Source organism: Setaria italica, chromosome VII (genome assembly GCF_000263155.2).
Source record: "Setaria italica strain Yugu1 chromosome VII, Setaria_italica_v2.0, whole genome shotgun sequence".
Classification (NCBI taxonomy): Eukaryota; Viridiplantae; Streptophyta; class Magnoliopsida; order Poales; family Poaceae; genus Setaria; species Setaria italica.
This window is the reverse complement of record NC_028456.1, coordinates 28,086,857-28,104,392: the sequence shown is the minus strand read 5'-3', so window position 1 is coordinate 28,104,392 and position 17,536 is coordinate 28,086,857. Positions and strand designations below refer to the sequence as shown.

Sequence of the window (17,536 nt, the reverse complement as noted above, 5' to 3'; positions counted from 1 at the left end):
GCACGCACGCTTATCGCGCTCCTTACTGATGACAGATGACAGGCAACTCGCAGCCCCCGCCATTGAAGTGTTGATCCAAAGCATGTACCACCAAACAAGCTTGCAGATCGCAGTTTATAAAGAAACGCCTGCTGCAAGCGAGACATCCAATCCAACCAAGCAGCAGCGGCGCAGCACCGCACAAGCGTCGTCCTTGATCGATCGATCCGCTCCCGCCACCGCCACCACCATGACGCCAGCGAGCATTGATCCCTGCTCCGACCACAGCTACGAGCTCCCCCTGCGACGGAACCTCCTGCTCCTGCTCGACCTCCTAGGCCTCCTCCGCTTCGTCGCGGCGGTGCTCCTCGATCGCCTCGGCGTCGTGTCGTGCGAGGGCGGCGGGGTGCAGCTGCCCGGACGGACCTGGGGGCGCGGAGGAGTGCGTGCCGACTACGACGATGCGGCCGTGGAGCGCTTCATTGAGGCGATGTTGTGGGCGCCCCGCTCGCCGGTGACCGGGACAACGCGGGCGCGCACGGCGGCGCTGTACAGGCGACGGCGGCGGGTTGCGCAGCCGGCGGACGACAAGGACGGTGGCGAGGGCGCGGCCGTCTGCGCGATTTGCTTGGCGGGGCTGGGGGCCGGAGGGTGCGAGACGGTGGTGGAGCTGGGTGTGTGCTCGCACGCGTTCCACGCCGCGTGCATAGACGCGTGGGCCGGCACCGGCGAGGCGGCCACCTGCCCGCTGTGCCGCGCGCCGATGTCGTTGCCCACGGCGTGGGACGACGGGCGGCAGGGCTCGTGCCACGCTAGCTCGCCCCGGTGACTGAGCTCTCCGTCTCGGTTCCTTTCGCAGTAATGGCTGCCTCAACACGTACGTCGATCGATAGATAAATGTACTGTGCCCGGAAAGAGGCATTCGCGTATGCGTATTGCCTACCAGGTTAACACTGTAGCTTGCTCGGATTTATGCTTTTTCGCCGAAGCGTCCAATGCTTTTTCCCAGAAGACTGATCATATATATGCTACAGTCTACGGAGTACTAGTGTACGGCAAGAGATGTGATCAAGGGCCCAAGAGAAGTAGAGATGCCACACCGGCGGTGCTCTACTGCAACTTGAGACTCGAAATGGAATTAGTTTGCGCTGTTGCGTAAGAAATGGAATTGATTTTTCTTACAAATTGTCAATTATGTCTCGAGTTTATTAAGTACCTTTCAGCACCACAATACCACATACATTGAGTCCCATGTACTGACCATAAGAAATACTCCCCCGTTCTAAATTATTAAAATATATGTCATAATGGAATCAAAGTAACTAATTTGATATTGTTTTATTGTGTATGTTGACTTTTTTTTATAAATTGGTTAAAATTAGAGAAGTTTGATTTAAATAAAGTTAAAATAGACTATAATTTGGAATAATCGAAGGAATAATATATGTCATTACTCGCACCTACTTTGCAAAAATGTGGGGAAAGCTCACCAGTGATCGGTCAAACCCCTTGATTTAAATTGGTCAGCGAACCACATGGTCTGACTGAACTTAGCGTAGTGGGGCCAATTGCGCGCCCACACCATATCCACGTACTACACGGTTATCCATCGTTAGCCACTCGCTGGCTCGCTGCACCTGCACTTGAGCTGCTCGTTGCGACGGCTACCAGAACTGGAAAGAGACCGGCAATCTGACAAAATCTTTGCGTTTTCTGGCAGCAACAAAAGGACGCGTTCAACGTCATGCTGGCGCTGGACGCTTTGCCGGCTTGTCTTCGCCACACACCCAATCCAAGAATGTGATTAGTAGAGTCGTCTGGAATTGCCTGATGACATGCATGCGTATCCTGACTAGGAGTAAGCATGAAGATTGCATGACATTCATGCGTATTTAACACTGGGCTGGCTCGACGTAGCGATCCATCATCCATTTTTGTCCTCGTGAGATGGCACGTCCAAGTGTATGAGACGGCTGGACAGTGTCTTGTATCTACTCCGTCCTTTTTTCTGTGTCATGGACAGTATTTTTTAATTTCAGTACTACTAATTTATAAATGTTGACAGTGTTTATGGATTCAAAGCAACTAATTTGATGGTGTATGTGTAGTTTGATGTCCACAATGAGTTCCTTGTCTCACGAGCTGTTACTAACCCGCCGTCGACAGTACGTGGGAGGCGTTGTCTATGGTTATTTCATCCATCTAAAGATTTGCTAGTTCAGTTCCTCGAAGATGCTCTTAAAAAGTACTCCCTCCATCCCAATTTATAAGTCGTTCTGGGATTTTTAGCGGAAACTAAGGTAAGAAGGAGAATATCACTTCTGCCCCTCTGCCTATTAAGTTAATGCAGGCAACTTGCGGGTGATAGCTAGCACATCAAGACAAGTTTCAAATAAAATACACGAAGCAATTACATACGCGCACCAACAATTTCAAATGTCTGTGTCTCGCTCGCTCGGAGACACAACCTACGATCTCAAATTTCTCTCTCTGGTGGATGCAGAGCATCTCGCCGCCGGTGCCAGGAAGAAATTTCTCTCTAGCGGATACAGAGCCAGGAAGCTATCAGGCCAGCACGTGATCCACTTCTTCAAGTCAGGCTACTCGCCCGTGAGCCTAGATCCCCAGCGCTGGCCACCCAACCACACTAGATAGCAGAACTACATATCACCAGGTGAGCTCCTCAAGCGAGATGACCCCCGGCCAGCTGACCTTCCTCCAGTTCTCTGCATCGAAGACAACTCATCAAATGTTGCATCATCTGCATCAACAGGTGTGAAATTGAGTGGTTCGATATGCAATTCATCTCAGATGGCAGCAAGTGTTTTGCTAGACATTAATTGTACACCTCCAGAGGACTCAGACAGCGGAATCATACCTGGAGAAGGCGATTCTACAGCCCACCAGGATGCCAACACTCTAGCTGAATATGAAGGTGGTGACTCTATTACTGCAGGTATAAGTTCTGCATCTGCCTCTTCCTCGCTCCTCTGTTAGGTGGCTTGATGAGTTAAAAATATGCTGGAATGTGACTGATGAGTTAGAAATTTTGATCTAACCAACAAATACAAATCCAATATGCTCATGGCTAAATAACATCATCATGTTGTCCATTTTCTTGTGCTCTTATAAAAATAGCATGTTGGCTTATCCATAAGTCAGTTCTGAATAGCATGTTGGCATGTTGTTGATTCAATATTTTAGTTGTTCAATATCATGAATTAAAAAAATATTAATATGAATCAACCTAATTTTCTTCTCTTATTATTACACTTGCAGATGTGGTACCACAAATGAGGTTAAGGATATGGTTAACTGATGCTCAGAGATACGCTGTGTACACATCTTTGCATGCCAAGAGAAGAAATGGGAAACTATCAAAGAATGCAACAAAGGAGGTTGCTACTTTCTTTCATGCTCATATTCGAGTTATCCAAAAGATCTAGAAATGTGCATGCGAGCAGATTGCACTAGGACAAGAGGTTGATGTTTCTAACAGAAGAACTAGTCAAGTGGGTTGCAAGAAAGTTCAACTTGATCTCTCTCAAATGGCCACAATTCCACTAAATAGAAAATCCACCTTAAAAGTCATTAGCCAAATCCTTAGACATCAGTGTTTCGACATTGCACAGGAAGTTCAAAATGGGTGAGATAAGACGCCACTCCAGTACATTGAAACCACACTTGAGAGAGAGCAATAAAAGAGATAGACTGCAGTTCCGCATTTCAATGTTGGATCAGGGAACTCTAGGGGAAGCAGAACCCAAATTCATTGATATACAGAATATAGTGCATATTGATGAGAAATGGTATTTTATGACCAAAAAAGGAAAGAAATACTACCTGATGCCGGAAGAAGATGACCCTGAACGCACTATTCAGAACAAGAACAACATTGGTAAAGCATGTTCCTGACTGCTGTAGGTAGGCTAAAATATGATGAGCAAGGAAATTTGATACTTTCTGGAAAACTTGGAGTGTGGCCATTTGTGAAAGAGATACCTGCAGCAAGGCGGAGCCGGAACAGAGAAAGAGGGACCTTAGAAACAAAATCTATCATAGTCAACAGGGAGGTCATGAGACAATATTTGATTGAAAAGGTTATCCTAGCCATCCAAGACAAGTGACAACGAGAAGACAGAGACAAGATTATTTTCATTCAACAAGACAATGCTAGAACCCATGTTCATCCAAATGACTCAGCCTTTTTTTAAGTTGTGGCAGCTACTGGGCTAGACATTAGACTAATGCAACAGCTAGCAAATTTCCCAGACATGAATGTTTTGGACCTTAGTTTCTTCAACTCTATACAGTCCTTAACCGACCGTGGCAGTCCAGAAACTATTGAAGATCTAATTCATAATGTGGAGGAAGAGTTTGAAGAATATGATGAGGCAATCCTAAATCGAGTATTCCTAAGTCTACAGTCGTGCATGAAAGAGATCATGAAAATTGGAGGAGGGAATGGGTACAAACTCCCACATATGAATAAGCAACGCCTAGAAAGAGAAGGGAGACTACCTCATTGGTTGTCATGCGAGAATGGTCTCTATGCTATCGCGCTAGCCCATCTAGCACAATTCGGTTGAGTATCTTAGTGTGTTGCTATAGGTGATTTTGTAAAGATTATGCTAGCACATTTTCAAAGATTATTTTTTATTTAAAGAGAGGAACAAAATTATTCAAAACCTATGTACTGACAGTATAAGTGACAACACTTATCTGCAATGCTACTCCAAGGTGGCCTCATTCTCACTGATCTCATATTAGCCTGCACATGCAAGAAAGCAACATTCCACCACCACCACCACCGTAAGTTGCAAGAAAGCAACTTGATCTCTCTAAAATGTTGCACTCAATTCAACCCACGCTTTATCCTAGTCAAGACACAAGCAAGTCCAAAAGAACACTACCACCACTGTCTTAGCATCTTGTGCGCCGCAGCGTAAACCTAAGGAAAGTAACAGGAAGCTTACGATATCGTGGGCGTTGTAGAATGGACACCACACTGCCTGTACACGGAAGCTTACGGTGTTGACGACCACCTCGGTGCGCTCGTCCGATCCATAGTCTGCTGCAAGAGCACGCAACACGCACGGTTAGAGGATCAGCATCAAAAGGAAGGGAATATGGTAGATTTGAGGCACGGACTGAAGCATGCGCTAATGGGGTGGTGGAGGGCGAGGAGGAAAACTAGCACGAGCAGACAATGAGCACCGGCACAGCTGCTGCCAACGTGCTGCAGCGACGCTTGCTGAGCAGCGGCGGCGCACCAACGGGGAACACCGCCGATGGCGTGCCACAAGGACTTGTTGAACGCTACGGCACTGTTGATGACGAGGCAGAAGCTGATGGCACCGGGCACCACCTCGCCGAACCACGCGCCAACTGGACCGACGCCATGGAGAGCCTCCCCCGACGAAGGGCAACTCCTTGAGCAGCAACTTGATGATGCCGAACAAGTTTGACACAGCGCATATTAACCAACCAAATCAGGGAAAAGATGCAATTTTTATCAAACAATACAAGATTCCTAATGAAGATTTGGGGAGGAGGAGGTACGTACACTAAATCTAGATGGGCGCCGCCACGCCACCGCCTTCTGCCATTCTTCTTGCGCCGCCCCAGATCTAGCTCGCGAGAAGGTGGGGCTGGACAGCGCGTGGGAGATGTATCGGAGCTGGCACCCTGCGCATGGCCGCGCCAGCGCCTCCGAGTGGGGACCTCGCCAAGGGTGTCGAGGTCGTCCTAGCAGTAGGGCATGGCGGTAGGCAGTCTTTGGGGAAGGTTCGATCTGGATCTGGGGTGGAGGGAGCTAGGCAGTCGACCAGCGGAGGAGGAGTGAACTGGGCGAGCGAAGGCGAGGGTAATTTCGGAATAGACAGATGCCAAATGACTACGGGAAGGTATAACAACTTACAATTTGAAAAAAGTAAATAGGGTGAGAACAACTTATAAATTGGGATGGAGGGAGTAGGTTATATTTGCACATGTACATTTCGAATATGCAAGTGTGTTCTATGTTTTGAAAAAAAAATACCCTTGTTATTTAAGCCTAACACAAAACCAACAAACATGAAGGACGATGCATGCATAAGCATGTCAAGGCGACATGGGCGCGGCACCAACCTGAATACTAAAACGTATCAGTGTATCACACATCCACACGGCACGCCAGGAACCGGATCACGCCGAACCCGTGGTGGGCATGATGGCATACGCATGATCTGCCTCCGGAGGAGTCCCATCAGGAAAAGCTGAAATCGCAGCCGTACGGCCCCGGCTTCTCCGAATGTCCATGTGCCCGAACGGCGACCTCCACCACCGTGCTCGCGTTCTGCATGAGCCGCCCGATCGATACCGGCCCCGTGCACGACACCACCGGCGGCCCCCTAGGCGAATCCGCTCGCCCGCGCCGTGCCAAAGCCAAAGTACCGCCACGACTTCTAGAACGACGGGCACGCCGCAACTTCCCCTCTCGGCCCACCAGCGGCCTTCCCTTGCGCGCACCGTGCAGCGAGCACGAGAGGTCGAGCCACTTTTTTTCCTCTTTCCGGTTGCGTCGTCCTCGTCCCCTATATATCCGCACGGACGGGCGCCGCGACACTGTGCGCTCTCCGAAGCCCGCCGACCCACCCGCAGACGCGTGCGCTCGTCGTCGCCTTGGCGACTACTAGTAGTAGTATAGCTGCCGCGTCTTCTCCTCCTGCCGGCCGGGCGGCCGTGATCATCATGACCTTCCCGTTGGTGTGCTACTGCGACGCGGTGCCGCGGCCGGTGGCCGCCCTGTTCAAGCTCCTCCACGCCGTGGCGCTCATGTTCGTGCTGGTACTCTGCTTCCTCGGCCTCTACGAGTTCCCCTACAACCCGGAGGACCACGCGCCGCTCATCAACGGCCGGCGCCGGCCCCCGCGGGACGCCCCGCTGCCGGAGGCGGTCAAGCGGCGCCTCCCGCCCGTTGGGTTCCTCGAGCTCAGCCTCGCGCCGGCGGCCGTGGCGCGCCGCGGCGAGGACGACGAGGAGGCATCGTCGTCGTCGTCGCCGCCGTCGGGGGAGCCGGCGACTTGCCGGGTGTGCCTCGAGCGGCTGGAGGCGACGGACGAGGTGCGGCGGCTGGGCAACTGCGCCCACGCGTTCCACACGCGCTGCATCGACCGCTGGATCGACATGGGCGAGGTGACGTGCCCGCTGTGCCGCTCCAACCTGCTGCCGCGCCGCCGCGCCGGCCTACTTGGCATTGGCAGGGCACGGTACGGCTGATCGTACCACATGCCCGTGCGTGCTTGGGTTCGGCCGGTGGCCCTGGCGCTGGATGAGGGACGGGCCAACCGCGAACTGATTGCGATTAGGACGACTAACCACTGCACTGGTGCCAATGGACGGGAGCACGCCAAATTAATTGGAGGTTGGCATAAAGTGTACCTGATGGAACTCATTTGTAGCGATAGATCGATTGCGTTGGGTTGGGTGCCTGCTTTCGACGGGCAAATTGAAGCCCTTGAATTATCAAACAAGCTTACACTGTTTTGGCTTCTTGGGTGCAAATTGTCTCCGTGCAGCTTTCAGCTTTGGTGCCTAGTGTGCAGCGTTCAGCCTCCCCGGCCCGTGGATCGTGTGGTTATTTAACCATACTTAATTTACTGATTGCATGTTGATATGGATTTAGTACCTCTATGTAAAGTTAATATATTAAACTACTACTTATAGTTCCACATGTGTGTTTACTGTTTTAGGATATTGGCATGTTGTCCAGTGCAACACTTTGATAGATGGTTTCCATAAAATACGCTATTTAAAATAAATAAATCGATCGTGTACGTACAATAATTGCAAAAACATATGTTCTGAAGTTAATTTAATAAGAAACATAGTAATACCCATTTATGTTCTCAATCATGATTTGTTTTTACTGGTAATCTAAATTTATAAAAATATTATCAATATATTCTAAAATGACTTAATATTTAAGGGTATATTATTTATAGTAACCCATATTATATTTAAGGGTGTTATTTAGTTATATATTTTTCAAAAATTTTGATATGCCAATGCGAGTGCAAATTTGGTTGGTTGCTAAGACCTACATATATAACCTATTTTTTTGTCACTAGATTCATAACTGACCATCACTTGGTGACTATAAGTTACAATTCAGAGAAAGAACCAAGTCCAAAACAAAAATACAATTTTTACAGGTAATATTTAACATTTTTATTGGTCTATCTCATGTTTGATCTCATCTATGTCTTACACTAATTTACCAACAACGATTGCAATCAGCGTAGGATATGATGCTAATAACTTGCTACTAGAAAAGGACGCCCTTAGTTTACGGTTAAAATTTTGGTGATGAGCATGATATATGATGGGGACATCGTATACCACGAGTATTATGTCAGTGGTCAGTTCCGGAGCATAGGAGCTTCAGAAGAGATGTTAAGGCCATGGCCGTGGTAGTAGAGGAGGAGGAGAACGTGGAGGACGGCTACCAAGAAGAGAATGTCACCGGATTGGTAGTGGTAGTTGGTTCGCATGAGGTTAGCAAGGACCAACTGCTTATGACTAAAGGATTTTATTCTTGTTCTCATAACACCGAATGGAGGTTTCCCTTCATCGATCTAAGGGCTTCTCCGGTGACTGGTGCATGAGCCGACGTGGAGCCACTGAATCGATTCATCATTACTGGAGGTGGTGATTCATGGAAGAGAGAGAAATAATCGATTAGTGTTTAAGAGTTGATTCATGCTGAATAAAAATTAAAGTGCAAGTAGCACATCTCTGTTGCTCTGCTTGTGAGGAGGAGAAATGATGTGCAAAAGCAAGAAAGGGAAGTGGGTTATTTTTGCAGTCGGTCCGTTGATAGCGACTTGTACTGGAGAGAGGAAAATGGAATCGTTCTCTGCTTGCGTGGAGCTCATGAGTCGATTCGCCGCTACTGTCTACTGATGCCTTAAACGCCATGTAGCCAACCGCGAGTTGCAAACTCACACATTAGATCCTTTTTACAGTGCTTCATAATACCAATTAAGTGGTGCCACTGATTGTAAGTTGTAACATGATCAGAGATACCATTTTTTGGTGCCTAGACATCAAAATCTAATAATTTTGGTACCTCTCAAAGAACCGTAAAAAGATCCAGCACATGGTGCCTAATTCCCTACCTCGCACTCAAATCATTATGCCCAACTGCTCATAAATTAGACGAGATCAATATCTAGTGGTGGCCCAGAGCGGAAATCGTACGCAACCACATCTTATACATGCAGGATATAAATCTTACACTGACGGATCATGCCTTAATGTTGGGTACTTGATCGATCTAACGATGCAAAAGAAATTAAGGGGAGGCTTGCACGTCCCCCTCTTCTGGTCTCGTTTGGTTATAGGTCACATTCTCTGCATCTCATCGCGGTACGCATCACATCTGAAAATTGTGCAGTGTGCACGGAAAAGCAGTTGGAATTTGGGAAGCTCGTACATGCCCGTGGACTAGTACTTGGAGCGGCCTGGTAACAGATTGCACATTGCATCACCGCAAGCTTTAGAGATTGGAATTCTTCAGTTATTAACAGCAAGTGCATGAGCATGAGCAGCAGGCCTGGCCTGACCAATCGCTGATCAGCTTCTATTTCGCATGACAACACACCTGGCCTGACCATTGGTTGCAGGCAAGGCAATCGATTATGATCAGGTGGCACAATAATTCACACCACAGATTTTGAAAGGAATTAATCAATACCGATATACTAGTATGATGAGTGCTCCTCTAACACCTCATTGTCGTATTGAAGGGGTCGCCTTTCAAGCAATGCTTGCCTATAACTGCATTAAGTTAATGACTGCGGAATTGATTGATTAAGTAATCTAGCGTTCAGTAAATACGATGGAAAATTAGAGAAAGTAGGTAAACTAGATGAACTCTCATTAAGATGCAGTCTAGTATGCGAGTACTCTACATGCTGTTACTTTTACCTTCAACTCAACTGATAAATCACCTGAACGGTCGATGATAAAAAATGAGTACTCGCATGCAGTCTAGTATATAGGAGTATTTAGACTACTCAGGATTAGTTTGACATTAAACAGCAGCTTTAATTAGATCTTGCAAGCTTCAGTTTCAATCCCCAATAATTGAAATATAGACTGTGCTAAATAAACAATTTCAATATTTGATTTGGGTCCATGCCCTTTCAGTTCAATTTGGCTCAAGCATGCCTTTCCTACCTTCATATCCTTGACAATCCAATCCACAGTTGGCCGGCTGAGATGAAGGCGCACTATGAACAGATAGAGTACAATCCCTATAACTAACGGGCCTTCAACTCAAGGGCTGATTTTAATCCAAGAATCAAGGACAAGCAGAAGGCTAGCTAGCACAGTTCTGAACTCTAGCAGGGAGCCATCATATAGTTGGGTAGAGAGTACAGTGCATGCTTATAGCTAGGGAATACCATATATAGCTGCTAGGACCTGCATGCAAATTATGGTAGTGACCATATACGTCTGATCGATCGCTTGTTATACCATACGCGTACATACGTACGTGACAATTATTTGCTTCCATAGATCGAGAGCAGCTCGATCAAAGGGCCCAGCCGAGCAAGAAGTGGCTGTTCTGCTCCCCTCCTTCAGTAGTGCTGCTTCTAGGCATGGTTGCAGCTGCCTCAGGAGAAACGAACTGGTGATACCTGTAGCATGCAGAGATCACATAGGAGTTCGATTGATTAGCGCCGTGTCCGCTTCCAGATTCACTGTATATCAATCATGATGGTTCTGGCTTTATAACCTAGCCGTACCCAATTTGCAGAGTGGGCTCGCAATCCATAGCAGCTGCTGGTGTCTGAGAATTTGGCGCGGAGAGTGAACCGCCATCGGTACCCACGGCAGCTTCAATAGCCCAGGAGGTTTGGACGGTCCTGTAGTTGCTGGAACCTTCTGCTTCCAGCTGAAGGTGTTGGAAGATAGTAAGTTTCCAGTAAGCCATGCATTAACATGGTGTGGACGAATTGACAAAGGTGTATATATCAGTAAGTATAGCTAGCTAAGGAGCGAGACCTTGTTTTTCAGTTGCTTGTTAAGCTCCCCAAGTTGGCGCTCCTGCGTGCAGTTCAAAACGTATACAAGGTGAACAATCATGCGAAACTTTACTAAGAAAAACTCTCAATCAACTGGTACTATAAAAATAGAAATTCTAGTAGATGCAATCTGTGTGATATGACTTTGCAAAGACCTCAGCAAACTAGGTCGTGCTTGTTGCTGCAAAGTGTAAATAATGATCTGATAACGCATGTGCAAATTAATAAGTAGGACCATTCTAGTGACATTTCCAAACTGCAATGACAATTAGCATGTCAGGTACTTGAAAACAGGCAATCTTGCAAATCTGCAGCTAGCTATGTCAACTATTTTTATCCAAGTGTAGTACAATAATTTGTGAAATGAAAACGAAATAATGTTCCGATAGAACAAAATTCCTTTTTTTAAGCATGACTATAAACACAGTGGATACAAAATTGTAACAAGTAAATTATGCAAAGCAATCGGTCTTGTGCACCTCCTTCAGGAAAAAGATATATTAAATTATTTTGGGTTCTGAAAAATTGCACGATTGCTTGTCACTTTAAATACAATGTAATATATTGATCTACCGAATATGACTACCAAGAGGGTTTTAGAAGAGACTGGATAGACATACCTTTCGGCGAAGCTCATCCACCTGCTCCATCATCATTTGAGTCTGAAATAAATGTAAAGGATATTCAGCTGCAATGCTTAAGGATGCACTAGTTACTATATATGTTAAAGTACAGTGCTTGTACTTGTAGTATTAAAATTGAACTAATTAATTCCTTCTTTGTCGGGCAATTCCTGTATTATACTGTTGATACAACCAATTAAACATATACAATAATGTAAGACAAGTTAGGGTATTAATATACATGGTGAACCTTCCGCTGTCGAGCCTGTGACAGTGCATATTCAAGTTGTTTTTCCAGTTGCTGCAGTTCCTTTATGCTCAGTGGTCCAAGGTCCTCACCAAGCATGTGCCTTTGGAATAAACACTACCATGTTAGTATACTTGCAATGGCAAGTGCTAATTTGACACAGTCACGCCTATTAACTAAAGAGTGCAGAATACTACCATCTGTTCCTGATTCTTTTTTCAGAAATTTTTATCTCGCAATATGTACAGCTGTGGTAATGTAGTCAATCATGTTTACATGGACAAAAAAGGTGGACTGAAGTAATTTATACCTCTGAGAACGTTGGAGCGAATCAAGCTTTGCCTTGAGTCTTGACATTTCTTGGTACCAACCCTAATATTCAAGTGAAAATATATTAAGAGATATGGTAATATGATGACAAAACAACAAAGCGGCTATTCTCACATTGATATAGGCTGTATGATCATTAACGCGATATAGTACGTGTGAGTTTTGACCTATCAGATTAAATTTAATATAATTGCCCCGGTGACTGCAATACATATGCTAATTGATCTCTGTATATCAAATGCCTGGGTACTAAATTAGTCCCTTAAATTTACTACTCTCCATTCATTTTATAAGAAAGTCCATACAATTTGAAGAGTGTTTTATTAGAAAGTGAATATTTTTTTCCGTGTTAAGAAATCTGGAGTTATTTTAGCAAATAATCTGATCCATAATAAAGCAGATTACTAATAAAAACTGAATGCACTTTTTTCAACATCCCATATTTTTTCTATTACTAAGTTTTTTACTAAATTCTTGACCATACCTTTACACATACTGTTTACCAAAATTGTAATAAACAAGACATTCTGTATAGAGAAGGCAATTCTGGTACTTTTGAAGGTCCAGAAAATAAATGTCCGCACTCTTTTAGCAAGTACTCCCTCCATATAGGAAAAGAAAGTCGTTTTGGACAAGGTTTGGATCAAATATTGGGAATATAAAGCATGAATAACTTTTAAGTTGTTGAGTTTGGAAATGTGAAAGCCATATAAATAGATTTGTCTTGAAAAATACTTTCATAAAAATATACATATATCACTTTTGGATAAATATTTTTATAAAAACAAGGAGTCAAAGTAATGCTTTGGAGACCGTGTCACTGTCCAAAACGACTTCCTTTTCCTATACGGAGGTTTTCCTATACGGAGGGAGTACAAACTTTGCCATGCCGTACCAATGAACAATAACAGTACCTGAGGTTCACCCCCAAATTCACTGTTGGAACCTTGAGCATTGTAACAACAATTGTGATACTTTTCCAGTGTATTGTTTACTCTGCAGAAAGAAATTATACAGAGATGAATTAAATAGATTCTGCATAAAAAAATGCATATGCCCCCTAGATTATATAGGCCCTCCATTTTGAAATATATGCATATGTGACATTTGGGACAAGCTAATTAGTTCATTTTTAACTAAATAGCTTGTCCTAAATGCCATATACTTAAAAAAAATGGAGGGGTATTTGAAAGTAAAGGCTTGTGCACGTAGTGATTAAGGAAAATGGTAGGCATTGACTACACATCAAGTGATACTCTTTTTTTGTCACCTGTATAATTCATGTCGAACTAGTTTTGCTTTTAAGATGTATTCGTTTGATAATGCTCAGTTCTAAGGATTAACTAGCTAGATAAACCCAATATGTGTTCCATCATTCAAATCATACATATAAATGTTCGGTGGGTATCGCAAAACTAAGCAAAACAACAAGAGAGAATTAATGCATCATCTGGAGTGTATTGACCAAACAAACCCTAAAGAGCTGCCCATTAGTCATTCAGTAGTCCATGCATTTGAATACTCTCTTTATTAATATGCATTGGATTATTAAATTTGATGCTTATCATTTTGTGCTCAAGGATGTAAATGTTCTATTGAGACAAAATCTGTCAACAAAGTTCATATGTAGAAAAGAGAGAGCTTATATGACATCATATCGCACTTATCAAAATTGAAAAGATAAAAAAGAAACATGACACACAAGACCATCAGTTTTTTAGCTATTTGCTAAACAAGAAATCTAGACATCTTCAAAAAAATTGATTTACGTCTTCATAAAAAATGAATTAATTGATTATGACTAGTTGACATGAAATAAGTTCCCGGAGTCAAATATGGGAAGAGTAAACTGATGATACAATATTCAAATGTTTTTTTAGAACAAAGCCCTATATATCTTAGATTGAGCAAATGAAATTACAAATTAACAGCATGATGGAAGACTCAACACTTGGTACGTACTACACGAAGTAAGTAATATACATGCATGTTATTATCCTTTGCAGTGATGAAAACTCTAATGATCTTATAACAAAATCGTAAGGTTCAATTCAGGCACAAGAAAGAGGAGAAATGAAGCAGCAAAGCAAACGAAAAAATTGCAAGAAATCAAATTTGGATTTTTACCTGAAAGAAAGAAACATGATGTACTAGAAACGCAAGTATAAATCCAGTGGGCATCAAAATCTCGTCTGTGAGCAAGACTTACATGAAGACTACTGCTTGAGCCGGATCTAAACAGAAGACTCACTCGTTTCCCCTTCAAGCCCATACTGCCATAAAAACTTGCGCTATGTATATCCAGGCATCCAGCCTTACCTCTCCTAGCTACCAGACACACACGCAGACATATCTCACCCCAAAAGCAAAAACCCAAAGAGCGCTACTATTGTACAATTCCCCAGGGAAGAAGGAAGAAAGGGGACACATAGAGTTTAGGGCATGAAAATTTTGGGGAAGATTCCCCAAGCACATGTATAGCTAAGGTCTCATCCATGTACACATGGGAGGAAAAACCTAAGAGCTTAGCTAAGGATCAATCCATGGCACGATACAGCCGATCCATGTATATGCAGAATATGGAAATTGTTGCCAAAATCAGGAAAGAAGACGAGATTTAATCAGTGAGAATGGAAAGAAACGAAAAGGCTAAGCAACCAAAGGTGGAAACGAAAGAGCTGCGGTAGCAGATCCGAGAGATCGAATTGCATATGATCAAGTGGCGGGAGAGAGATCCATATGTGTATAGTGTATACCCAGCGCTGCCGAACTCGTAGAGCTTGCCGCGGCTGGAGAAGACGATGAGCGCCACCTCGGCGTCGCAGAGCACGGAGAGCTCGTAGGCCTTCTTGAGGAGGCCGTTGCGGCGCTTGGAGAAGGTCACCTGGCGGTTGATCTTGTTCTCGATCCGCTTCAGCTCCACCCTGCCCCTCCCCATCTCCGCCCTCTATCTCTCCTTTGTCTCCACAGCCCCCAGCACAAGGCCAGCCAAACACTCTTCCGCTACCTTAACCTCGCAGGCGAGGCGAGCTACCCACCCTTCCTTTTGCTTTTTCAGCAATGACGTTAGCTACATGCCCCCAGCAGCAGCAATATAACGAGCTGGCTTGTTACTAGCTGGGAGCTGAGAGAGAGAGAGAGAGGGAATCCATCTGCCGGAATGTTAGTGGAGACAGTGCAAGGTCCTACTCCGGCGTAGCGGTACTGTTCCGTCGTTTAATTGGCTGCTGGTTTCCTGCGTCTTTATGGCCGGGGTTGGGGTAACTTGGGACGAGCCATGGGCAGTTACTACGACTTTGCCCTAACTGGGAAGCTCCAGCCCACGCCCCAGCCTGCTGCAGGCCAAATGCGCACCCAGATGGACAGATCCAGGCATGGCACATGCTTCGGCGCCCATGATCCGTCGACGCCGCGCACGTATGGGGATTGGAGTGGATACACTTGCAGCGCCGTTGCGCGCCCACGTACGTATACGCCTCCTAGAACTAACCGAATCGTGCTCTCAGAATAAAAATCCATGTATCACACACACAGAGTGTTTAATTTGTATTGTATGCTGGCGAAGCCCCAGCTACCGGTCACAATGGCCATGCATGCGTGCAGGCGGTTAGCTACCTTCAGGTAGAGCGGCCAAATGCAAGGAGTAAAGGCTTCCTGCTGCAACCTGAGGATTTCCGGTTTTGCGGTTGCTTGCAATTGATTGATTAATTCTTACATTTTGGAACCACTCATATTGAATGGCAAGTAAGAAGAGAGAGGAGTGTAAGTGTAGCATGTTTCGCGGGATTTGACTGGCCGGTGACCCGTGTATCGGAGTACTGACGCTTCGCTTTGTGCGTTCCGTGTAGGTATAGGCATCGGTCGTGTACTGGCTGGTCAGGGGCAGATCGAATCAAAGAGATATCGACGTCTTGTTAGTGCTTCGGTGTTGGCGGCATCCCATGGGACCTCACTCACCAACCCAAAACTATGCAGTTCAGCTCTGACATTTTATTCCATATTTTCTCAGTTATTCTATAGGGAAACACAGTGCAAACTTCAAGCTAGATTGTTGTTTGTTATTGTTTCATATTTTCTCCCGTGCCATTTTTTAAGTAAGAAACTTAAAATCATTTTGTTATTAAAATGGGTCAGTGATGATTAAATCTTGTTCAACCGTGCTATTTTATTATCTTTCTCCAAATAATTTAGAGAACTACCTTACAGATTCCAACGACTACATGCACCGCTTCTTCACTATATATTGGATACCAAGATGCGGGTGGTTAACACAGCTAGTTGGCATGACATCTACGAAATACTCTCGCCTTTTTTTTGGGGGGGTGGAGGGAGGGCATCGGGTCGAGCTGGGGCTAGAGGAGGGAGAGGGAGAGGGAGGGAGAAGGACGCACGCGGTCTAGATGTAGCGCTTGTCGCACCAGGAAGGCTATCGCGATAGTGCTGTCGCGCCACTAGCTCCAGTCAGCGCCGCGCTGGTGCGGCTGGCCAGGCTGTGCTAGCATGGTACCGCTATCACGCCACATACATTGGCGCGAGCGACTACCTGCCGTGCCACAGCGCACGGCATGACCAAAAGAATCACGTCGTGCAAATAAAGTTTGGGAGGGTTAATTTTGAAAATATATTTAAAAAGGGTTAAAAATAAAAAACCATAGGAAAATATAAGCTATTTTAGGATTCTTTTATATAAAAGCTATATGTAGAGTAGCAACAACAAATGGCGTGGTAGTGACGGAAAGAAGGCTAACTCTGAAGATTAATTGATGTCAATAGCTAGATTTATCATGAAAATATTTAGCCCTTTCTTCTACTAAAAGTATCATTTTTTTATTGAAACTACTTGTGACTATGTGTAAATGTCTTAATTAATTAAACAACTTATATTTTTCATTGGAGGAAGTAGCATATAGCCATGTAAAATTGAACCTACATCCCCTCACCCACGTCGCAGGCTACCTAGCTATCCATTAGTTTAACATTGCATACCTAGTTTAGGGTCTGTTTGGTAGAGCTCCATCTGATTCTGATTCTCCATGGAAGTTGAGAGAAGTGATTCTGTGGCTAAAAGTGATTCTCTAGCATAAACTCTTAAAATCAAGATAGAGAATCACTTTACAGAATCAGAAGAAACTACTTTTTTCAGCTCCCAGCCTCATTTCAGAGAACCACTTCACAGAATCAGTAGAGAATCACTTCTCTGTGAAAAACTGTTTGGCAGAGCTCCTGCTGCAATCAGCAGAGAATTAGCTCTAAGAGTTCTGCCAAACGCACCCTTAGTTTTA

At 44.9% G+C, this 17,536-nt stretch overlaps 3 protein-coding genes across 4 annotated transcripts; 2 read left to right on the top strand and 1 right to left on the bottom strand.

Annotated features, from left to right (window-relative positions):
* Positions 1 to 8: 8 nt before the first annotated feature.
* On the top strand, positions 9 to 1,217 carry LOC101763053. The gene has a single exon (XM_004976530.3). It carries the CDS (start codon positions 29 to 31, stop codon positions 806 to 808), a length of 780 nt encoding a protein of 259 aa, XP_004976587.1. The 5' UTR covers positions 9 to 28; the 3' UTR covers positions 809 to 1,217.
* Positions 1,218 to 6,545: 5,328 nt separating this feature from the next.
* LOC101762642 (RING-H2 finger protein ATL63) lies at positions 6,546 to 7,689 on the top strand. The gene has a single exon (XM_004976529.4). It carries the CDS (start codon positions 6,712 to 6,714, stop codon positions 7,237 to 7,239), a length of 528 nt encoding a protein of 175 aa, XP_004976586.1. The 5' UTR covers positions 6,546 to 6,711; the 3' UTR covers positions 7,240 to 7,689.
* Positions 7,690 to 10,110: 2,421 nt separating this feature from the next.
* On the bottom strand, positions 10,111 to 15,302 carry LOC101761963 (MADS-box transcription factor 17). Of its 2 annotated transcripts, none has more exons than XM_004976527.1 (8): positions 15,011 to 15,302; positions 13,169 to 13,250; positions 12,235 to 12,296; positions 11,919 to 12,027; positions 11,675 to 11,716; positions 11,035 to 11,076; positions 10,776 to 10,924; positions 10,111 to 10,667 (listed from the first exon to the last, which is right to left on the bottom strand). In XM_004976527.1, exons 1-8 carry the CDS (start codon positions 15,190 to 15,192, stop codon positions 10,562 to 10,564), a joined length of 774 nt encoding a protein of 257 aa, XP_004976584.1. In that variant the 5' UTR covers positions 15,193 to 15,302; the 3' UTR covers positions 10,111 to 10,561. The 2 variants fall into 2 exon arrangements, with proteins under 2 accessions (XP_004976584.1, XP_004976585.1); XM_004976528.1 differs by having other exon boundaries at positions 11,928 to 12,027.
* Between the last annotated feature and the right edge of the window lie 2,234 nt (positions 15,303 to 17,536).